Source organism: Coregonus clupeaformis, chromosome 20, assembly GCF_020615455.1.
Source record: "Coregonus clupeaformis isolate EN_2021a chromosome 20, ASM2061545v1, whole genome shotgun sequence".
NCBI lineage: Eukaryota > Metazoa > Chordata > Actinopteri > Salmoniformes > Salmonidae > Coregonus > Coregonus clupeaformis.
The window spans coordinates 8250218-8273766 of NC_059211.1; the positions used below are offsets into that span (position 1 = coordinate 8250218).

A 23549-nucleotide genomic window follows, 5' to 3' on the forward strand; every position below is an offset into this window, starting at 1 on the left:
ATGCTGATTAAGGCTGTTTGTGGCCGAAAACCCTCAGAAGCGGAGACTAGCATTACACTGATGTAGGAAACAAGCTCTGGTGTCATCCAACGACCTATTCAAACAGTCTACAAGTTCCTCAATCTGAAGTTGTTTACCCCATAAAGTGACCTCTGTGCTCCCTGTTCGGGATGTACTGCTAACCAGGAAGGGGAGAGAACCAAGCTTCGATAGCGGCGTCCATTTATTTCATGGAGGAGGGGACACCTTTATGGTCCAAGTTTGAAAAAGAGCACACAGACTATCCTCTCTAGCTACAGTAAAGGGTTCAAGGCTAGTTTGTAAGGGTTTTGGTGTCTGTAGTTGTTAATTAACTTTCAGTTTCCCTTACAAATAGAGTTCATATGCAAAATACTTGGTAATCTGAAGTGGCTTCCTCTACTCATCTGCAGTCCTTAATTTAGCACTGTTCTGAAAACACTAGATGCATGAAAGCAATATTGCAGAGGCCTACTGGGGATTGTGGGGAACAGACCTGGATCGTGTTCATTAGGCACCAAACGTACGAAATCTGATTGAAATAGGGAGGGACTACCTGAACTTGTCCAATAAGGAACGGTCATATTCTTTAGACTATTGAGATTTACCCAGTAGGGGTACAAGGTGTTTGTAGGCTTTAGGTGAGCAAAACCATGCAACCTGCTTAAAAATATGGCACACACACACATACAGTTGATGATTTCAAACAATCCTAACCTGTGCTCTGTTTGTTTTCAGCTGGACCAGCTGGTGGTTGATGCAGCCAAAGAGAAGAGGGATATGGAGCAGAAACACTCCACCATTCAACAGAAGGTAACACACACACACACACACACACACACACACAGACAGAAACACGACTCACCTTTTTTGGCACACTTGCGCTATACACTGAGTGTACAAAACATTAAGAACACCTTCCTAATATTGAGTTGCCCCCCACTTTTGCCCTCAGAACAGCCTCAATTTGTAGGGGCAAGGACTCAAAAAGGTTTCGAAAGCGTTCCACAAGGGATGCTGACCCATGTTGACTCCAATGCTTCCCAAGTTGGCTCGATGTCCTTTGGGGGGGGGACAGAGTTTGGGAAACCCTTCTCTAGCTAACCTCTAGCACACACACACACCCTCCCTGTCCCTAGCCTTGGGGAGCTCTGGTCTAAAGCAGTGATTTGACTGGAGTGGATCCTTCATCCTTTTCCCTCAGCCATAATGCCTTTCTTATTGCACTCTAACCCATTCTATTAAAGGATCAGCCCAGAAACTCTGCTGGGATTTTCAAAAAGCCTCACCAATATACCCCCAGTTACTCATCCACTTCTGCCCTTCTTCACTCTAATGCATGCAGTCATAGAAATGGAGGATCTGTCATTCTACTATGCGTACAGCATGTATTGTAATGAACAAAGTAATTATTAATGACTATCTATCATTTATTTTGTCACCCCCCTTAGCCATTCACTTCTGTACCTACCTACTCACTCTAATACACACACTATCATTCTATGTATCATTCTATTTCTATGCATACAGTATGAATGGTAATACATTGTTTCATTAATGGTGACTATTGATGGTTTATTTAGCGCTATAAAACACTGAACTGCAACTTACCGGCGTGTTGTGGAACACTAGATGAGTAGAGGAGTCATTGGGCAGGTGTGGGTAATGGGTCTTACAGGCTATGTCCTAAATGGCACCCTAATAAGTCACCAACACACAGTCACACATCATGCTTTATTCAAGTGGGTCGGAAACTGTCCTCCCGAGTGGCGCAGTGGTCTAAGGCACTGCAGTGCTAGCTGTGCCACTAGAGATCCTGGTTCGTATCCAGGCTCTGTCGTAGCCGGCCGCGACCGGGAGACCCATGGGGCGGCGCACAATTGGCCCAGCGTCGTCCAGGGTAGGGGAGGGAATGGCCGGCAGGGATGTAGCTCAGTTGGTAGAGCATGGCATTTGTAATGCCAGGGTTGTGGGTTCGATTCCAGTATAAAAAAATAAAAAAATAAAATGTATGCACTCACTGTAAGTCGCTCTGGATAAGAGCGTCTGCTAAATGACTAAAATGTAAATGTAAACTCCGGGGCTAGCTTACCAAACAACAGGGACACGTTTCACCATCTATCCATGTTCGCTAGTCTCCTTGTAGGTTTTATAGATGCATCCGACCCCGCGGCTGCAACTGTTCTAATTTAGTGTATCTTGTGCGCACAACCCATGTGGAATTCCTAGTCTCCGGCAGCGTTTGGAACTGCCGATTTGTGGTCAATAAGGCTGCCCTTCAGTCCCTACACTTTTTGGCCCTGATGGAGACCTGGATTACCCCAGAGAACACTGCTACTCCAGCTGCTCTCTCGTCATCTGACTGTGTTCTCTCATAATCCAAGAGCATCTGGTCGTCGCGGTTGTGGCACAGGGCTGCTAACTTCTCCTAATTGGAGATTTTCTCTTTTCCCTCTCTCTCACCAGTATCTCCTCATTTGAATTCCATGTAGTCACTGTTACTTGTCCACTCAAGCGTAACATTGTTTTCATCTATCGCCACCAGATGTCCTTGGCGAGTTCTTCAATGAGCTTGACACCTTGATAAGCTAATTTCCGCCGATGGCTCACCACTCATACTGGGCGACTTTAAACTCCCGACACCTGACTTCAATTAATTTCTTTCCACCTCTTTCTTTCCACTCCTTTCAGAGTTCGTACGGTCATGGAATTTTTTTATTGTGTTTTCCACGGCTGGAAAACACCTTGGAAAATTATAAAATCAGAAAAGTTTTGGAAAAGTCATGGAAATTAATTTAATAATTTCTGTTCATGTAATTTATTTAGGCACAGTTTTTAAATATTTTATCAATCAAATAAAAATAAAAATATCAGCCAGAATCGGAATGACACTTTAGCGCGTCTGTGTTTGCGCGTATCACCTGCATGTACAGTGAGGGAAAAAAGTATTTGATCCCCTGCTGATTTTGTACGTTTGCCCACTGACAAAGAAATGATCAGTCTATAATTTTAATGGTAGGTTTATTGGAACAGTTAGAGACAGAATAACAACAAAAACATCCAGAAAAACGCATGTAAAAAATGTTATAAATTGATTTGCATTTTAATGAGGGAAATAAGTATTTGACCCCCTCTCAATCAGAAAGATTTCTGTCTCCCAGGTGTCTTTTATACAGGTAACGAGCTGAGATTAGAGCACACTCATAAAGGGAGTGCTCCTAATCTCAGCTTGTTACCTGTGTAAAAGACACCTGTCCACAGAAGCAATCAATCAATCAGATTTCAAACTCTCCACCATGGCCAAGACCAAAGAGCTCTCCAAGGATGTCAGGGACAAGATTTTAGACCTACACAAGGCTAGAATGGGCTACAAGACCATCGCCAAGCAGCTTGGTGAGAAGGTGACAACAGTTGCTGCGATTATTCGCAAATGGAAGAAACACAAAATAAATGTCAATCTCCCTCTGCCTGGGGCTCCATGCAAGATCTCACCTCGTGGAGTTGCAATGATCATGAGAACGGTGAGGAATCAGCCCAGAACTACACGGGAGGATCTTGTCAATGATCTCAAGGCAGCTGGGACCATAGTCACCAAGAAAACAATTGGTAACACACTACGCCGTGAAGGACTGAAATCCTGCAGCGGCCGCAAGGTCCCCCTGCTCAAGAAAGCACATACACATGCCCGTCTGAAGTTTGCCAATGAACATCTGAATGATTCAGAGGAGAACTGGGTGAAAGTGTTGTGGTCAGATGAGAACAAAATGGAGCTCTTTGGCATCAACTCAACTCGCCGTGTTTGGAGGAGGAGGAATGCTGCCTATGACCCCAAGAACACCATCCCCACCGTCAAACATGGAGGTGGAAACATTATGCTTTGGGGGTGTTTTTCTGCTAAGGGGACAGGACAACTTCACTGCATCAAAGGGACGATGGACGGGGCCATGTACCGTCAGATCTTGGGTGAGAACCTCCTTCCCTCAGCCAGGGCATTGAAAATGGGTCGTGGATGGGTATTCCAGCATGACAATGACCCAAAACACACGGCCAAGGCAACAAAGGAGTGGCTCAAGAAGAAGCACATTAAGGTCCTGGAGTGGCCTAGCCAGTCTCCAGACCTTAATCCCATAGAAAATCTGTGGAGGGAGCTGAAGGTTCGAGTTGCCAAACGTCAGCCTCGAAACCTTAATGACTTGGAGAAGATCTGCAAAGAGGAGTGGGACAAAATCCCTCCTGAGATGTGTGCAAACCTGGTGGCCAACTACAAGAAACGTCTGACCTCTGTGATTGCCAACAAGGGTTTTGCCACCAAGTACTAAGTCATGTTTTGCAGAGGGGTCAAATACTTATTTCCCTCATTAAAATGCAAATCAATTTATAAAATTTTTGACATGTGTTTTTCTGGATTTTGTTGTTGTTATTCTGTCTCTCACTGTTCAAATAAACCTACCATTAAAATTATAGACTGATCATTTCTTTGTCAGTGGGCAAACGTACAAAATCAGCAGGGGATCAAATACTTTTTTCCCTCACTGTATGTGTGCAAGACGAGTGGGCCGTTGCTCAAGGAGAGCGAGACAGTCGGCCATTGCAGCAGGTAGGCCTATATATAGCCTATAGAATATGATAGAGAACAGACTAATAACTAGGTAGCCAATTCAAAACATATCTTGTACCCTGTAGTTAAATGTTTTCGTCATGTCCCAAAAAACTTTCCACCGAGACTCGCGAGTAAGGCCATACAAATTGTATTAAACGATGCATACAAAGTTGATTAATTTATACGATTCTTTTTGACGAAACAAACTATTCCCTTCACCATTGTATTAGTTGGGATTCGATTCAATCGCAATTAATAAAATGTGAATCAAAATAATTTGTGAATCGCGAACAGTAATTTTATGAAAACATATTAGATGTAGCCTTTCTTTTGGATAATTTGGCTTCAAAAATTGTTTTATAGATACTTCCAGTTGATTTGGGCATCCAATGTATGGGACATTGCAACTCAATAGATGCTAGTCAGCATGCAAAATAAACACTTCTAAGAGAAATATGACCAAACTAAAAGGTACATTTCCTGAAGAAAATCTGTGGGTTTGCTTCAGCTGAATAAAAAGATTTTTAGCCTACCATAGATCTTTGTTATATTAAGTTAGTGAATTATTTCAAAAGGCATAAAACATATTTGGTTGAAATGTGGATGGTCAACCATCCTCCAGGAGAGCTAATGGGTGTGCAGGCTTTTATTCCAGTGCCCCTCTAACAAACCACATTTTAGAAAGTAGCTGCTCAACCGGACCCTCTAACAAACCACATTTTAGAAAGTAGCTGCTCAACCGGACCTTGATAAACTGGCTCTGATGTGTTTGAGCAGAGCTTGATCAAAAGCCTGCACACCCAGTAGCTCTCCAGACTGAGGATTGACCACATGTGTTTTATACCGTTGACTAACAGGTATTCTACTTAGGCGGGGGTTAAAAGTAATGGAGAAGTCATGCAAAAGTCATGAAATTCCATCTGTCAAAATGTGTATGAACCCTGTCCTTTTGACCTCACCCTTTCCCAGTCCCCTCCCACTCACAAGGCAGGCAATACATTTAACCTCATCTTCACGAGAGGCTGTTTGCCTACCAATCTCACTGCAACCCCCCTCCATGTCTCGGAACACTACTTTGTTTCCTTTTTTCTCCATCTCTCCTCTAACCCTTCCCACTCGGCCCCTACCCGGATGGTCATCCGCCGCCACAATCTTCGTTCTCTCTCTCCCACTACTGTCTCCTCTTCTATCCTATCCTCTCTCCCTTTGGTTTAATCATTCTCCCTCCTGTCTCCTGACTCTGCCTCTTCGACAATACTCTCCTCCCTTTCCGCATCCTTTGACTTCAACTGTCCCCTTTCCTCCCGGCCGGCTCAACCTTCCCCTCCCGCTCCGTGGCTGAGTGACTCCCTGCATGCTTACAGAACAGGGCTGCGGAAATGGAGGAAAACAAAACTTCCGGAGAACCTATTAACCTTCCACTCCCTCCTCTGTACCTTCTCTTCCTTTGTATCCGCTGCTAAAGCCACTTTCTATCGCTCAAAATTTCAAGCTTCTGCCTCCAACCCTGGGAAACTCTTTTCCACTTTCTCCTCCCTCCTTAATCCTCCACCCTCTCCCTCCTCCCTCTCTGCGGACAACTTTGTCAACCACTTTGAAAAAAGGTTAACGTCATCGTTCCTCATTCACTCAGCCTACTGAGCCCACAGATCCCACTCACACAGAACTACCCTACACCTTGACCTCTTTCTCCCCTCTCTCTCCAGATGATATCTTGCGACTGGTGATGTCTGGCCGCTTGACAACCTGCCCACTTGACCCCATCCCCTCCTCCCTTCTCCAGACAATTTCTGGAGACCTTTGCCCATTCTTCACTTCCCTCAACTCATCCCTGATGTCAAAAACTACAGACCGGTATCCCTTCTTTCTTTTCTTTCCAAAACACTTGAGCCTGCTGTTTCTGACCAACTCTCTCATTATCTCTCTCAGAATTATCTTCTTGACCCTAACCAGTCAGACTTCCAGGGGACTCACTCAACTGAGCTCGCTCTCCTCTGTGTCAAAGTGGCTCTCCTCTCTGCCAAAGCTGACTCGCTCTCCTCTGGGCCTAAATCTAACCTCTCCCTTCGACACTGTGAACCATCAGATCTTCCTCTCCACCCTCTTAGGGTTGGGCGTCTCAGGTTCTGCACACTCCTGGATTGCATCCTACCTGGCAGGTCGCTCCTACTGGGTGGCGTGGAGAGGATCTTTGTCTGCACCACGTGCTCTCACTACTGGTGTCCCCCAGGGCTCGGTTCTAGGCCCTCTCCTTTTTTTCTCTTTACACCCTGGTAAACATCTCAGCTTGGATGTCGGCACACCACCTCAAGCTCAACCTCGACAATACGGAGCTGCTCTTCCTCCCGGGCAGTGTTAATTTTTTAACTCTTTTTTAGATTTAGTCTAGTCTTAATAATTTTTCTGCATTACGTCCTATTCTCTTCCCAACAGAAGAAATATGAAAAACATAATTATTTATATATATATATATATATATATATATATATATATATATATATATATATATATATATAATTATCTGGCCATGAATTCCTAAGCCTACATAGATATTAGAGAGAGACAGAGAGGTAGACGTTACACCGCCGTCACTCGGTCGCGCCATTATCAACGTTCCACAGACGCTGAAGCCACATTGTTGTCCAAAAGTAGAACGGGGGCTAATTACTTTGAACGGGAGCTAATGAGCTAATGGCCCAGTGATGTAGTCGAGTCCGAATCAAGTCCTCTGATACCAAATGTTGGCATATAGGCTCCCAGGGCGTTCAGTTGCAAGACGTTCTCGAATGTTGCAGATAAAAATGTATGAATAGAACCAACGTTATTCCTTATTCAACATGTCAGAGAGGCGTGTTTGTTCTACATAGCATATTTCTATCTGAACGTACCAAAATGTTGCGTCCTGCTGAATGCGCCCCAGGTTGTTAGCTATAACTAGCTGATGAGGTAACATGACTGAACAAGGTGAAGCCGTAACAATTTTTTTGCGGTCCGGTCCACAAGTAGCCTAGTTTTAGAATGGCCCGTGACATGCTTTATGAACAAAAATATAAACGCAAAAGTGTTGGTTCCATGTTTCATGAGCTGAAATAAAAGATCCCAGAAATGTTCCATACGCACAAAAAGCTTAATTCTCTCAAATGTTGTGCACAAATTTTTTACATCCCTGTTAGTGAGCATTTCTCATTTGCCAAGATAATCCATCCACCTGACATGTGTGGCATATCAAGAAGCTGATTAAACAGCATGATCATTACACAGGTGCACCTACTGCTGGGGACATTAAAAGGCCACTCTAAAATGTGGAGTTTTGTTACACAACACAATGCCACAGATGTCTCAAGTTTTGATGGATCGTGCAACTTGCATGATTACTGCAGGAATGTCCACCAGAGCTGTTGCCAGATAATTTAATGTTAATTTCTCTACCATAAATTGCCTCCAACATCGTTTTAAAGAATTTGGCAGTACGTCCAACCGGCTTCACAACCGCAGACCACGTGTATGGCGTCGTGTGGGCGAGCGGTTTGCTGATGTCAAGGTTGTGAACAGAGTGCCCCATGGTGGCGGTGGGGTTATGGTATGGGCAGGCATAAGCTACGGACAACGAACACAATTGCAATTTATTGATGGCAATTTGAATGCACAGAGATACCGTGACAAGATCCTCAGGCCCATTGTCATACCATTCATCCGCCCCCATCACCTCATGTTTCAGCATGATAATGCACAGCACCATGTCGCAAGGATCTGTACACAATTGCTGGAAGCTGAAAATGTCCCAGTTCTTCCATGGCCTGCATACTCACAAGACATGTCACCCTTTGAGCTTGTTTGGGATGCTCTGGATCGACGTGTATGACAGTGTGTTCCAGTTCCCGCCAATATCCAGAAACTTTGCACAGCCATAGAAGTGGGACAACATTCCACAGGCTACAATCAACTGCCTGATCAACTCTATGCGAAGGAGATGTGTCATGCTGCATGTGCAAATGGTGGTCACACCAGATACTGCCTGGTTTTCTGATCCACGCCCTACCTTTTTTTCTAAGGTATCTGTGACCAACAGATGCATGTCTGTATTCCCAGTCATGTGAAATCCATAGATTAGGACCTAATTTATTTATTTCAATTGACTGATTTCCTCTTATGAACTGTAACTCAGTAAAATCTTTGAAATTGTTGCATGTTGGGTTTATATTTTTGTTCAGTATAAAATGCGGCCCGCCAATGCACGATAGAAATAAAAAAAGTAGCGCCGGTATTATGGGTCATGTCTTTTGAAAGGTAAGGGCTAGAATCAAGCCGTTTTCTCTGAGTTAGAGGGAGACTTAGCTATGTTGGCTATAAAATGCAGTGGGGAAAGTGGGAGGGTTGAGCGAGACTACAAATTCTAAGACAGCCTACTTTTCTATACTCAAGGGAGAGAAGAACATAGCTAGACTGTTGTTTTACTATTAAACTCAATGCTGCTATTGCTTTTAATTTGTTAAAGCAGCTTGTGTTTCTTAACCAGGCAAAGGGTAGCTAACTAGAAGGCTGGTGCTGATTTGGTTATCTACAGGGAACCAAGAAAGTCGCCTGTGTGATGTTTATAATCAGAGGCAGAGCTGGAGCTGAGCCTGTCTGCCCACATTCATTGCTTGCTCCCCCGCAGCTCACCAGCGGATGTAGGATGTGTGTGCTGGGTGGCGCGTCCTTCCCACTGCTGAACAGAACTGCGCTGCGCATCTGTGCCACTAATAATAATGCTTATCACTGAAAAGCTCTCAATCTCTCCAAAAACTCTTGTTTTAGTCAACTGAAATGAAAAATAATTTTAGTTTAGTTATATTTTTTTGAGTCTATTATGTCAGTTATAGCTGTTCTGACAAATATTTTTGTTGACGAAATTAACACTGCTCCCGTGGAAGGCCTGCCCGCTCCAAGACCTCTCCATCACGGTTGACAAATCCACTGTGTCCCCCTCCCAGAGTGCAAAGTACCTTGGCGTGACCCTGGATAACAGGCTGTCGTTCTCTGCAAGCATCAAAACAGTGACTCGCTCCTGCAGGTTCATGCTGTACAACATCCATGGAGTACAACCTTTCCTCACACATCTCCCATCTAGACTACTGAAACTCTGTTGGCTGGGCTCCCCGCTTGTGCCATCAAACCCCTGCAACTTATCCAGAACACCGCAGCCCGCCTGGTATTCAACCCATGTCACCCCGCTCCTCCGCACACTCCACTGGCTTCCAGTCGAAACTAGCATCATCTTCAAGACCCTGTTGTTTGCTTACGGAGCAGCAAGGGGAACTGCCCCCTCCTTACCTCCAGGCAATGCTCTCCGTGGACACCTGCTCGTGGAACATCTCATTCCAAAATCATGGGCATTAATATGGAGTTGGTCCCCCCTTTGCTGCTATAACAGCCTCTACTCTTATGGGAAGGCTTTCCACTAAATGTTGGAACATAGCTGCCATTCAGCCTCAAGAGCATTAGTGAGGTCGGGCACTAATGTTGGGCGATTAGGCCTGGCTTTGCAGTCAGCGTTCCAATTCATCCCAAAGGTGTTTGATGGGGTTGACGTCAGGTCTCTGTGCAGGCCAGTCAAGTTCTTCCACAACGATCTCGACAAACCATTTATGTATGGACATCGCTTTGTGCACGAGGGCATTGTCATGCTGAAACAGGAAAGGGCCTTCCCCAAACTGTTGCCACAATGTTGGAAGCACAGAATTGTCTAGAATGTAATTGTATGCTGTAGCATTAAGATTTCCCTTCACTGGAGGTAAGGGGCCTAAACGGAACCATGAAAAAGAGCCCCAGACCATTATTCCTCCTCCACCAAACTTTACAGTTGGCACTATGCATTGGGGTAGGTAGCGTTCTCCTGGCATCCGCCAAACCCAGATTTGTCCGAGGGGCGGCCATATGGTGAAGCATACAGTGAGGGGAAAAAGTATTTGATCCCCTGCTGATTTTGTACGTTTGCCCACTGACAAAGAAATTATCAGTCTATAATTTTAATGGTAGGTTTATTTGAACAGTGAGAGACAGAATAACAATAAAAAAATCCAGAAAAATGCATGTCAAAAATGTTATAAATTGATTTGCATTTTAATGAGGGAAATAAGTATTTGACCACCTCTCAATCAGAAAGATTTCTGCCTCCCAGGTGTCTTTTATACGGGTAACGAGCTGAGATTAGGAGAACACTCTTAAAGGGAGTGCTCCTAATCTCAGCTTGTTACTTGTATAAAAGACACCTGTCCACAGAAGCAATCAATCAATCAGATTCCAAACTCTCCGCCATAGCCAAGACCAAAGAGCTCTCCAAGGATGTCAGGGACAAGATTGTAGACCTACACAAGGCTGGAATGGGCTACAAGACCATCGCCAAGCAGCTTGGTGAGAAGGTGACAACAGTTGGTGCAATTATTCGCAAATGGAAGAAACACAAAAGAACTGTCAATCTCCCTCGGCCTGTGGCTCCATGCAAGATCTCACCTCGTGGAGTTGCAATGATCATGAGAACGGTGAGAAATCAGCCCAGAACTACACGGGAGGATCTTGTCAATGATTTCAAGGCAGCTGGGACCATAGTAACCAAGAAAACAATTGGTAACACGCTACGCCGTGAAGGACTGAAATCCTGCAGCGCCCGCAAGGTCCCCCTGCTCAAGAAAGCACATATACAGACCCATCTGAAGTTTGCCAAGGAACATCTGAATGATTCAGAGGAGAACTGGGTGAAAGTGTTGTGGTCAGATGAGACCAAAATGGAGCTCTTTGGCATCAACTCAACTCGCCATGTTTGGAGGAGGAGGAATGCTGCCTATGATCCCAAGAACACCATCCCCACCGTCAAACATGGAGGTGGAAACATTATGCTTTGGGGGTGTTTTTCTGCTAAGGGGACAGGACAATTTCACCGCATCAAAGGGACGATGGACGGGGCCATGTACCGTCAAATCTTGGGTGAGAACCTCCTTCCCTCAGCCAGGGCATTGAAAATGGGTTGTGTGTGGGTATTCCAGCATGACAATGACCCAAAACACATGGCCAAGGCAACAAAGGAGTGGCTCAAGAAGTAGCACATTAAGGTCCTGGAGTGGCCTAGCCAGTCTCCAGACCTTAATCCCATAGAAAATCTGTGGAGGGAGCTGAAGGTTCGAGTTGCCAAACGTCAGCCTCGAAACCTTAATGACTTGGAGAAGATCTGCAAAGAGGAGTGGGACAAAATCCCTCCTGAGATGTGTGCAAACCTGGTGGCCAACTACAAGAAACGTCTGACCTTGCCAACAAGGGTTTTGCCACCAAGTACTAAGTCATGTTTTGCAGAGGGGTCAAATACTTATTTCCCTCATTAAAATGCAAATCAATTTATAACATTTTTGACATGCGTTTTTCTGGATTTTGTTATTGTTATTCTGTCTCTCACTGTTCAAATAAACCTACCATTAAAATTATAGACTGATCATTTCTTTGTCAGTGGGCAAACGTTCAAAATCAGCAGGGGATCAAATACTTTTTTCCCTCACTGTAATTTATCACTCCAGAGAACGTGTTTCCACTGCTCCGGAGTCCAATGGCGGCGAGCTTTACACCACTCCAGCCGACGCTTGGCATTGCGTGTGGTGATTTTAGGCTTGTGTGGGGCTGCTCGGCCATGGAAACCCATTTCATGAAGCTCCCGACGAACAGTTCTTGTGCTGACGTTGCTTCCAGAGGCAGTTTGAAACTCTGTAGTGAGTCTTGCAACCGAGGACAGGCGATTTTTACGCACTATGCGCTTCAGAACTCGGCGGTCCCGTTGTGAGCTCTTGTGGCCTACCACTTTGCGGCTGAGCCGTTGTTGCTCCTAGACATTTCTTCTTCACAATAACAGCACATAAGAGTTGACCGGGGCAGCTCTAGCAGGGCCAAAATGTTACAAACGGACTTTGTTGTTGTCATGTGGTGTTGCTACCGTGCTGTGTTGTCATGTGTTGCTGTTTTGTACTATTTTTTAAATCCCAGCCCCAGTCCCCGCAGGAGGCATTTTGGTAGGCCGTCATTGTAAAAAAGAATTTGGTCTTAACTAACTTGCCTAGTTAAATAAAGGTTAAATAAAATAAAATAAGTGTGTGTGTGTGTGTGTGTGTGTGTGTGTGTATATACAGTACCAGTCAAAAGTTTGGACACACCTTCTCATTCAAGGGTTTTTCTTTATTTTTACTATTTTCTACATTGTAGAATAATAGTGAAGACATCAAAACTATGAAATAACGCATATGGAATCGTGTAATAACCAAAAAAGTGTTAAACATATTTTATTTTATTTTAGATTCTATATTCTTCAAAGTAGCCACCCTTTGCCTTGATGACAGCTTTGCACACTCTTGGCATTCTCTCAACCAGCTTCATGAGGTAGTCACCTGGAATGCTTTTCCAACAGTCTTGAAGGAGTTCTCACATATGCTGAGCACTTGTTGGCTGCTTTTCCTTCACTCTGCGGTCCAACTCATCCCAAACCATCTCAATTGGGTTGAGGTCGGTTGATTGTAGAGGCCAGGTCATCTGATGCAGCACTCAATCACTCTCCTTCTTTGTCAAATAGCCCTTACACAGCCTGGAGGTGTGTTTTGGGTCATTGTCCTGTTGAAAAACAAATGATAGTCCCACTAAGCGCAAACCAGATGGGATGGCATATCACTGCAGAATGCTGTGGTAGCCATGCTGGTTCAGTGTGCCTTGAATTCTAAATAAATCACTGACAGTGTCACCAGCAAAGCACCCCCACACCATCACACCTCCTCCTCCATGCTTCACGGTGGGAACCACACATGCGGAGATCATCTTTTCACCTACTCTGCGTCTCACAAAGACATGGCGGTTGGAACCAATAATCTCAAATTTGGACTCATCAGACCAAAGGACAGATTTCCACCGGTCTAATGTCCATTGCGTGTGTTTCTTGGCCCAAGCAAGTCTCTTCTTCTTATTGGTGTCCTTTAGTAGGGGTGTCTTTGCAGCAATTCGACCATGAAGGCCTGATTCACTTGGTCTCCTCTGAAAAGATGATGTTCAGATGTCTGTTACTTGAACTCTGTGAAGCATTTATTTGGGCTGCAATCTGAGGTGCAGTTTATTGCCCATTTCTGAGGCTGGTAACTCTAATGAACTTATCCTCTGCAGCAGAGGAAATTCTGGGTCTTCCTTTCCTGTGGCTGTCCTCATGAGAGCCAGTTTCTTCATAGCGCTTGATGGTTTTTGCGACTGCAAATGTTCCATATAGACTGACCTTCATGTCTTAAAGTAATGATTTACTGTCGTTTCTCTGCTTATTTGAGCTGTTCTTGCCATAATATGGACTTGGACTTTTACCAAATTGGGCTATCTTCTGTATACCCCCCCTCCCCCCCTTGATTTGTTTAACACGTTTTTGGTTACTACATGATTTCATATGTGTTATTTCATTTATTCTACAATGTAGAAAATAGTAAAAATAAAGAAAAACCCTTGAAGAGTAGGTGTTCTAAAACCTTTCACCGGTAGTGTATGTAAATGTGATATTTCAGTTTTTTTTTATTTTTTTTTATTTACGAAAATGTCAAAAAAAGTGTTTTTCGCTTTGTCATTATGGGGTATTGTGTGTAGATTGATGAGGGGAAACAACTATTTAATCAATTTTAGAATAAGGCTGTAAAGTAACAAAATGTGGAAAAAGTGAAGGGGTCTGAGTACTTTCCGAATGCACTTTATATCTCAAATAGTACCTTTGTATTGGTAGTTGATGTCAATCCAAGACACTGGATAAGTTTCACAGAAACCTGTTTTTGTGCAGGGTTGAGTTTTGTGGCATTTGTTGTGTGTGAATGTCTGTGTATGTATCTGCGTCCAAGTGTGTTTGCCTGTCTGGCCTCTTTTATTATGTCTGGCAGTCTGTGTCTGTATGTAAATCTCTTTCTTCCTCCCTTTTTTGTGTGTCTGTGAGTGTGAGCGGAACATGGCAACCAGCGGCTTGCTCTCCAGCATGAGCAGCACTTCCAGCCAGGAGCCCTCTCATTCGCGGCCAGCGCCCGTGCCAATTTACGCTCATCCTTGAGCGCCTAGCATCCCAGCGCCCTCCCTCTCCAACCCCCTCCCTTTTACTAAATGCTATTTTTATGTTTTCTCGCTCCCTCCCTCTCTCTGCGTCTCTCCTTCACTCCCTCTCTCTTTCTCTTTCTGCCAGTATGTGTCAGCAGTTCTAACCTCTCCTCTCTTTTTCTTCCACCTCTCGCCGATGCTCCCCAGGCTGCTCTTAAGGTAAGCCTTTTTACCTCTCCTCTCTTTTTTCTCGCCATCCTGTGTATTTCTGTACTGTTTGTTCTTTCTGCATGTTGACAGTCTGAAGCCCTCACGGCAGTGATTTAGTTGAGTATTTAGTAGACCGCTAGAGTAAAATAGAACACTCATTCATGTAGTAGACAGAAGTCTTGTCATCATTATATATTATTGACACATACATGACGTGACCGGGTTAAGAACACTCATGCCTCGTCACAGGTATGCTTGTCCATTGAAATGTCGGCTGTGTTATATGCCAATCATTCATTCACCTAATGTGTTTTTGATACAGTATATTGCGCCAGTCTAGTGTTTATGCCTTACTGCAAAGGGAATGTGAGAGGCAAGGTTGATATCGGTCTAATTGCAACGTTGCACAACATTACGAAAATGTGTTGTGCTAGCTGGGATAGGCTAAATCTATAGGTGCTCAGTTGACATATTCGCCTAGACTCATGTGCATTTCATTTCCACATGACTGCGGTTTTTAGAGCGTGCTTAGTATGCCTTATATCTGCCTGTGTGAATTATTAATACATTTCTAGAGGGCACCATTGTGTTACAGATTGTCCCCATTGGACGGAGGGGGGCTCTAAGTTTAGTTCAATGTATTAGCTCTCCTGCTTCTCAGAGAGGGAGGCAGTGGTTTTGTGGTTTGTTCATGCTGCAGGAAAACATGAGTCTATAAATACACACACACACACACACACACACACACACACACACACATACGCACGCACTGGGAGAAGTAGAGTACATGGCTCTTAAACAGAGGCTGTATAAATGTTTCATGCTGGAGCTACTCTGCACATGGTTCGGTTGGTTATTCTAAACCAATTGCGCTAGCCAGCATCGACCTGCACCCACACACACACACACACACACTCGCACTCGCATCCCAGTGTGTTTGCATGCCGCTGTGCCTCAGCGGAAGGGGCCAAGCTCAGCCAACAGCGGTGACGAGTGTTGATGAGGGACGGACAGATACACACACACACACACACACACACACAGAGGGGAGGGAGGGAGGCTTGTTTTGGACAGAGGGAGCTAGTCCGAGTGTGATAGGGCTGTCACTTGAGATGCTGCGAGAGGTCAGGCAGAGGTAGCTTCCGCTAGCTAGCCATTGTCACGGTGACTGGGACACCGACACACACACTGACCTGCAGTCACAGACATCAAGATGAAGATCTTCAGCAGATTCCACTATGTGTGGTATCTGGTGAGTGCGCTGAAAGAAGGGTGCAAAACGTGTTTATTTTTAGCTTCTTTAGGCTCTGTGCCTTGGTCATGCTGTGTGTGTTCAACTATCTCCAATTGTATGTCATGGAATCAATTGTCTCCTCTTTCTCAGTTTCTCAGCCCTTTCTCATTCTTCCGGTGTGACTCTTTTAGAAGGTGACAGAGGTTGACCCTTTACCCGATGGCCGCAGCTTTTGCGCGTGGAGGTCCTCCGTATGTAATAATTGATTTTCATTTGCTATTTGGTTTCCATTTAACCCCACCAACCACCTCCTCTTCCGCCTGCGTAACCGGAGTGATGAGTGATTCCATTGTCATGCTGTACATTCATGTAGAATTAACCGATGCGTGTGGTTTTCTCATTCTAAAGTATGGCTCCCACGGTTTACCTCCTGACTACAAAGCAATAGCCTGGTCCCAGATCTGTTTGTGCTGTCTTGCCAACTCCTTGTCACTCACGGTCCAGTTGGCAAGACAGCACAAATGGATCTGGGGTCAGGCTAAAGAAGCATGGGTTTGACGTCTGCTTACATGTGAGTTCTGAGCTCTGGTTGTTGTCATTACTTGGGCCCTGTTTGACACCTTTACTACCTCCGTTCCTTGAAGCAATATCTGATCGGACATGGATGGATTGATATATGATGCAACCCCAGCTTTCACCTATCCAATCTTGTCAGATCAGTTATTTTTTAAACAGGGCCAATGTTTTGCCCACACAATCAATTATTGCCTTGGCCTTTGACCGGGTTGGGGAGTAGATTGTATGTCCCTTGTCTGTCTTGAGTCCTGGCTGTATGGCCGTTTTACAGTTGTATGGCTTTGTGTGTGGGTGTTGTGGACAGGATCCAGGTTTAGTGGTGTGTATGTAGAGGGATGCCATGTTTTTATCCCTGCCTAAAATGAACAACTATTGAATTCCACCAGGGCACATGCTGGGACAGAGGCCTTGAATAATACATACACCCTAAAAATACCTCTTAGAGAGTCTGTTTGAGTAGGCTACATGCTAATGAGGCTGCATTGTACAACCATGTTACATTGCAAAATGAGTCCTTAGTTTAGGGTAAATTGTTTTAGGGTTGGGCGATATTACGATAGTATGATCTATCGACGATGATTGAGAGCCATTGTCGATGTTGACGACATTGTGATATGACAGACGATGGAGAGCCTATTTTAACTTGACTGCCGCCCCGCAGTAAAGAACGAAGTCTCACACAGCAGGGCAGCACACAAGTGACATTCCGAGTAATTTGCCTATTCCTATTTGCTATAGCCTATTTCAATAAATATGTTGTATACAGAACGCAAGAGAGGAATGCAAGGTAAACAGAGCAGAGAATTCCACCAAAGCTGCGCAAAATGTCCAGTCAGAAAATATTGTTTCTCTCGAATACATGGGCCTTATAGCCTAAACCTAATCATTTATTTTTTTATACGGTGGGGTCCGGAATAATTGGATCCCTTGATAAAGAGGAGCAAAAAAGACTGCATAAAATAAATACAAATACTGAGCTATATTGTATACTTTATTTTTATTATATTATATTATTTTATACTTATGCAATTGCTCAGAGAATACATTTATTTATTATTGTATCCCCTGCAGAAGGGGAGCTAGCGTGAGGGCCATGGGTGCGACCGTCCCAGGTCCCAAGCACCTGTTCTTGCTGATTTTTATTAGTTTTAAAGGTCCTGAACGGTCATTCTAATTCCCATGTAAAATAGCCTTTTGAGTGACTGAAATATCACCCATAATATTTTTGGGGGATAGAAATGCTAAATAATTGAGAAAGTATTTTTTTCTTCTCTCATGGCTAACTACCAGGAAGTTTGAAAAGACCGGCTGAGTGGGCGCGGAGCTTATATTAATGAGCTCGCAGTTCTTTGACAGTTTTTTGAATTGCCTATGTCAAGAAACTTGGATGCAATGAGCAGTGTTTCAGTAAAATCATCTCCCCCCCCTTTCTTTCCATGCTGGCTGAAGACCTAGCTAGCCAGTAACTAGCTAACGCCAGACACAGATGAAAGGGGAGACATGTAAGTATCTTTGCCATAGATGAATAGAGTAAACTTTTATATTTGCTGAAACCCTACAGTCAAATTAGGGTAGCTACTTTTAGATCAAACTTTATCAATGTAGAACAACAGTCATTTTTCATACTTTGGTCATCATACAAAATGCATCATATCGGCTGTATTTTGAAAGTTATAGATCTTGACAATGTGATTGCTGATATGCAAAACAGTTTGGGACTATATCAACAATGGACTAATGAAACAAATACCAAAATATAGTTTTTGGGTGGAATTTTCCTTTAACTATCTTGTCTAGCTGTTTATAAAAAATGAAGGCTATATTCCCTTCTCTCTCCATTCGATAGGCTATGAATATGACTTTGGGCTAGGGTACGCTTTCTCTCGATCAAACAATTAATGAGTCTAATGGAGTTCCATCTCAAAAAGTTGTTTGAATAGCCTAAAAACATATGGTAGCCAGGGGACTATATCAATAGCCTATAGAAAAATCTAATGAGAAGTTTAATCAAGTTTAAGCTTACTAAGAAATAAATTATCTGTGTGGGGCATAAAAAGCCCTCCATGCGAGGTTGAAAACCAAATGGCCAATCCTCCTACTAGACCTATCATAAAAGCTTTCGTCATGATTCGTCCAGTTGTAGCATATGATTTCGTGCTACAGCCCAATGGTGGTTTTTAGCAGAGTACATTTTTTGGGAATAGGGGGCGATACCATCATATCACAATGTTATATGAGTGCATAATCATGATAGGACAAAGGTTGACATCGCCCTACCCTAAATTGTTTTCTCTTTCTAAGGTGTCTTTCTAGCATAACATTATACTCTATAGTTATACTTTTTTTAAAATATATATTTTATTTTTAGCAATAATACAGCAACACTATAACGATAATACATTTCAAAACGGGGACAGTCGATAGTTATACTTGCCGGTAGTATGAGAGTTGTGCTGTATTTACCAGTCACCCACTCTTGGATTGAAGGGGTTAATTACATTTTGTGATGGGAGTCTTGTATTGACACAGTTGGGCATCTTAAATGCCATTTTCCATTCCCCTACCATTCACGAGCCTGGCACTGCCCACTGCATACATTCTGTACTGTACCCCCATCCAAAAATAACCTCTGTCCTACGGCGTGTCATGGTGGAAAAGGGTGTGTGTCTAACCAGGGGATCGCTAGGCTTAGGTGTTTAGCGCCAGGCCCCTTTGCTCAGGTTACAGTGCAGAATCTAATCTGGCTGTGAGGAAACACACACACACACACACACTGCTATCTGTAAGTATAGGGTGAGGGAGTGAGGATGAAGCACAACACAGTGGTCAAACTCCTATCACACACAGATGAGCCAACGGCGTCTTGCAGACCTTACAGACTCAGGAGCAATTGGGCCGAATATAGGCTAGTGGAACCAAGATCTGACAGTATGAAGAGGGCAGATTTGACCGTGACAATCTAAGGAAGTGCTTTGTAATCTCCATGTCATGTGCTAATAGTCATTTGGAGTTGAGGATTACTTCCATCGTTTTCCACTTGGATGTTTATAAGCCTACAAATTAAAGTCATATATTTTGATCCCCGATGGACTGCTTCAAGGACTGTTTCATTGACTCCTATTGTTTGTCTTCAAATGTTTCCCACAACAACCCTTGGAATTGAACAGTGAATTAATAGAAGTTTAATCGTTCCTCCACCCCCCTGACTGTTTGTGGTGTCTAGTGTTACAGAGGAAAGTGTGGCAGGGGTGAGAGCTAGCTCATGACAGCGGTGGTCAGCCGGTCGGGTTACGGGGTTGTTAGAGAGAAGTCAACTCTGCCCCAGACCACAGGTGTTAAAGGATAGTCCATTTACTGTTGCTGGAAACAAGGGTGAGGACGAAGCAGACACACTGAAAGGATGCATCGTCACAGAAATAGAATGAGTAGAATGGGCGTCCCCATTCAAGTCAATTATGCTGTAATGGGTGGATTGGCAACCATTTTAAGAGTCATTCCCTCATCCTTCTGTGTGTCTTCTAAGCCTGTATCTCGTGCCAAATGAACAAGACCTTGGATTACCGTAGCTATCCCTGTCAGTATCTTTCTTTGATCAACATCTGATCTGACCTAGGCCTAAATCAAATAAACCTGTATGTTTGACCATCATAGGGTCAGTGACTTGAGTAGAGAACAATATACGTGTGTGTGTGTGTATATACAGTACCAGTCAAAAGTTTGGACACCTACTCATTCAAGGGTTTTTCTTTATTTTTACTATTTTCTACATTGTAGAATAATAGTGAAGAAATCAAAACTATGAAATAACACATATGGAATCATGTAGTAACCAAAAAAGTGTTAAACAAAAAAAAAATATTTTAGATTTTAGATTCTTCAAAGTAGCCATCCCTTGCCTCGATGACAGCTTTGCACACTCTTGGCATTCTCTCAACCAGCTTCATGAGGTAGTCACCTGGAATGCATTTCAATTAACAGGTGTGTCTTGTTAAAAGTTAGAGCCAATCAGTTGTGTTGTGACAAGGTAGGGTTGGTATACAGAAGATAGCCCTATTTGGTAAAAGACCAAGTCTATATTATGGGAAGAACAGCTCAAATAAGCAAAGAGAAACAACAGTCCATCATTACTTTAAGACATGAATGTCAGTCAATCCGGAAAATGTGAAGAACTTTGAAAGTATCTTCAAGTGCAGTCGCAAAAACCATCAAGCGCTATGATGAAACTGGCTCTCAAGAGGACCGCCACAGGAAAGGAAGACCCAGAGTTACCTCTGCTGCAGAGGATAAGTTCATTAGAGTTACCAGCCTCAGAAATTGCAGCGCAAATAAATGCTTCACAGAGTTCAAGTAACAGACACATCTCAACATCAACTGTTCAGAGGAGACCGTGTGAATCAGGCCTTCATGGTCGAATTGCTGCAAAGAAACCACCAATAAAAGAAGAGACTTGCTTGGGCCAAGAAACACGAGCAATGGACATTAGACCACTGGAAATCTGTCCGTTTGGTCTGATGAGTCCAAATGTGAGATTTTTGGTTCCAACCGCCGTGTCTTTGTGAGACGCAGAGTAAGTGAACGGTTGATCTCCGCATGTGTGGTACCCACCGTGAAGCATGGATGAGGAGGTGTGATGCTGTGGGGGTGCTTTGCTGGTGACACTGTCAGTGATTTATTTAGAATTTAAGGCACACTGAACCAGCATGGCAACCACAGCCTTCTGCAGCGATATGCCATCCCATCTGGTTTGTGCTTAGTGGGATTATCATTTGTTTTTCAATAGGACAATGACCCAACACACCTCCAGGCTGTTTAAGGGCTATTTTACCAAGAAGGAGAGTGATGGAGTGCTGCATCAGATGACCTGGCCTCCACAATCACCCGACCTCAACCCAATTGAGATGGTTTGGGAGGAGTTGGACCGCAGAGTGAAGGAAAAGCAGCCAACAAGTGCTCAGCATATGTGGGAACTCCTTCAAGACTGTTGGAAAAGCGTTCCAGGTGAAGCTAGTTGAGAGGATGCCAAGTGTGCAAAGCTGTCATCAAGGCAAAGTGTGGATACTTTGAAGAATCTAAAATCTAAAATGTAATTTGATTTGTTTAACACTTTTTGGGTTACTACATGATTCCATGTGTTATTTCATAGTTTTGATGTCTTCACTATTATTCTACAATGTAGAAAATAGTAAAAATAAAGAAAAATCCTTGAATGAGTAGGTCTGTCCAAACTTTGACTGGTACTGTTGCATGTTGCATTTATAATTTTGTTCAGTATGTGTATATATACAGTGCCTTCGGAAAGTATTCAGACCCCTTGACTTTTTCCACATTTTGTTACGTTACAGCCTTATTCTAAAATTGATTAATCCATTTTGGTCATATGTTGGTCACAGATACCTTAAAAAAACGGTAGGGGGGTGGATCAGAAAACCAGTCAGTATCTGATGTGACCACCATTTGCCTCATGCAGCGTGAAACATCACCTTTGCATAGAGTTGATCAGGCTGTTGATTGTGGCCTGTGCGAAGTTCCTGGATATTGGTGGGAACTGGAACACGCTGTTGTACACGTCGATCCAGAGCATCCCAAATATGCTCAATGCGTGACATGTCTGGTGAGTATGCAGGCAATGTAAGCACTGGGACGTTTTAAGCTTCCAGGAATTGTGTAGAGATCCTTGCGACATGGGGCTGTGCATTATCATGCTAAAACATGAGGTGATGGCGGCGGATGAATGGCACGACAATGGGCCTCAGGATCTCGTCACAGTATCTCTGTGCATCCAAATTGCCATCAATAAAATGCAATTGTGTTCATTGTCCATAGCTTATGCCTGCCCATTCCATAACCCCTCCGCCACCATGGGGCGCTCTGTTCACAACGCTGACATCAGTGAACCGCTCACATGACGCAACGTGGTCTGCGGTTGTGAGGTCGGTTGTTCGTACTGCCACTAAAATGACGTTGGAGGCTGCTTATGGTAGAGAAATTAACATTTAATTCTCTGGCAACAACTCTGGTGGACATTCCTGCAGCCATTCCTGGTGGCATTGTATTGTGTGTATTGCACATTTTAGAGTGTCCTTTTTTTGTCCCCAGCACAAGGTGCACCTGTGAAATGATCATGCTGATTAATCAGCTTCTTGATATGCCACACCTGTCAGGTGGATGGATTATTTTGGCAAAGGAGAAAGGCTCACAAAAAGGGATGTAAACAAATTTGTGCACAACATTTTAGAAAAATAAGCTTTTTGTGCGTGTAGACAATTTCTGGGATCTTTTATTTCAGCTCATGAAACATGGAACCAACACTTTACATGTTGCGTTTATATTTTTGTTCGGTGTAGTAGCAGGTTCGTTTTGCCTCTTGACTTTCTCCTAACCCAGGACCAAGTTTGGGAAACCCTGCTTTAGAGCATAAATACCATCTGGGATATAAACATGTATGTCTCCCCGGGATAAGATAATGAATTATTAACTATGCGATCGAACACACCCCATTTGACCGTGAATTCTCGGACCAGGAAATGGATAGAACCCTCTTCAATCACAGAGGAAAACAAAGATTCTAAAGATTCACCTTAACATTTCAATTGCTAAACATGATCACCTTATAGAGGTAACTTCTGATCGTTACATACAGTGAGGGAAAAAAGTATTTAATCCCCTGCAGTTTTCCCACTGACAAAGAAGTTATCAGTCTATAATTTTAATGGTAGGTTTATTTGAACAGTGAGAGACAGAATAACAACAATGAAAATCCAGAACAACGCATGTCAAAAATGTTATGAATTGATTTGCATTTTAATGAGGGAAATAAGTATTTGACTCCTCTGCAAAACATGACTTAGTACTTGG

At 43.6% G+C, this 23549-nt stretch overlaps 1 protein-coding gene across 9 annotated transcripts in view; it reads left to right on the plus strand.

Moving 5' to 3' along the window:
* LOC121533770 (arf-GAP with coiled-coil, ANK repeat and PH domain-containing protein 2) overlaps positions 1 to 23549 on the plus strand; it is a 120425-nt gene that overhangs the window by 80757 nt on the left and 16119 nt on the right. For 5 of the 9 annotated variants that reach the window (XM_041839995.2, XM_041839994.2, XM_041840000.2 and 2 more), the window contains exons 9-11: positions 757 to 831; positions 14882 to 14893; positions 16310 to 16369. In XM_041839995.2, the coding sequence (XP_041695929.1) occupies positions 757 to 831; positions 14882 to 14893; positions 16310 to 16369 (147 nt within the window). The remainder of the gene's footprint in view (positions 1 to 756; positions 832 to 14881; positions 14894 to 16309; positions 16370 to 23549) is intronic. The other 4 variants (XM_041840004.2, XM_041839999.2, XM_041840003.2 and 1 more) reach the window with 2 other exon arrangements.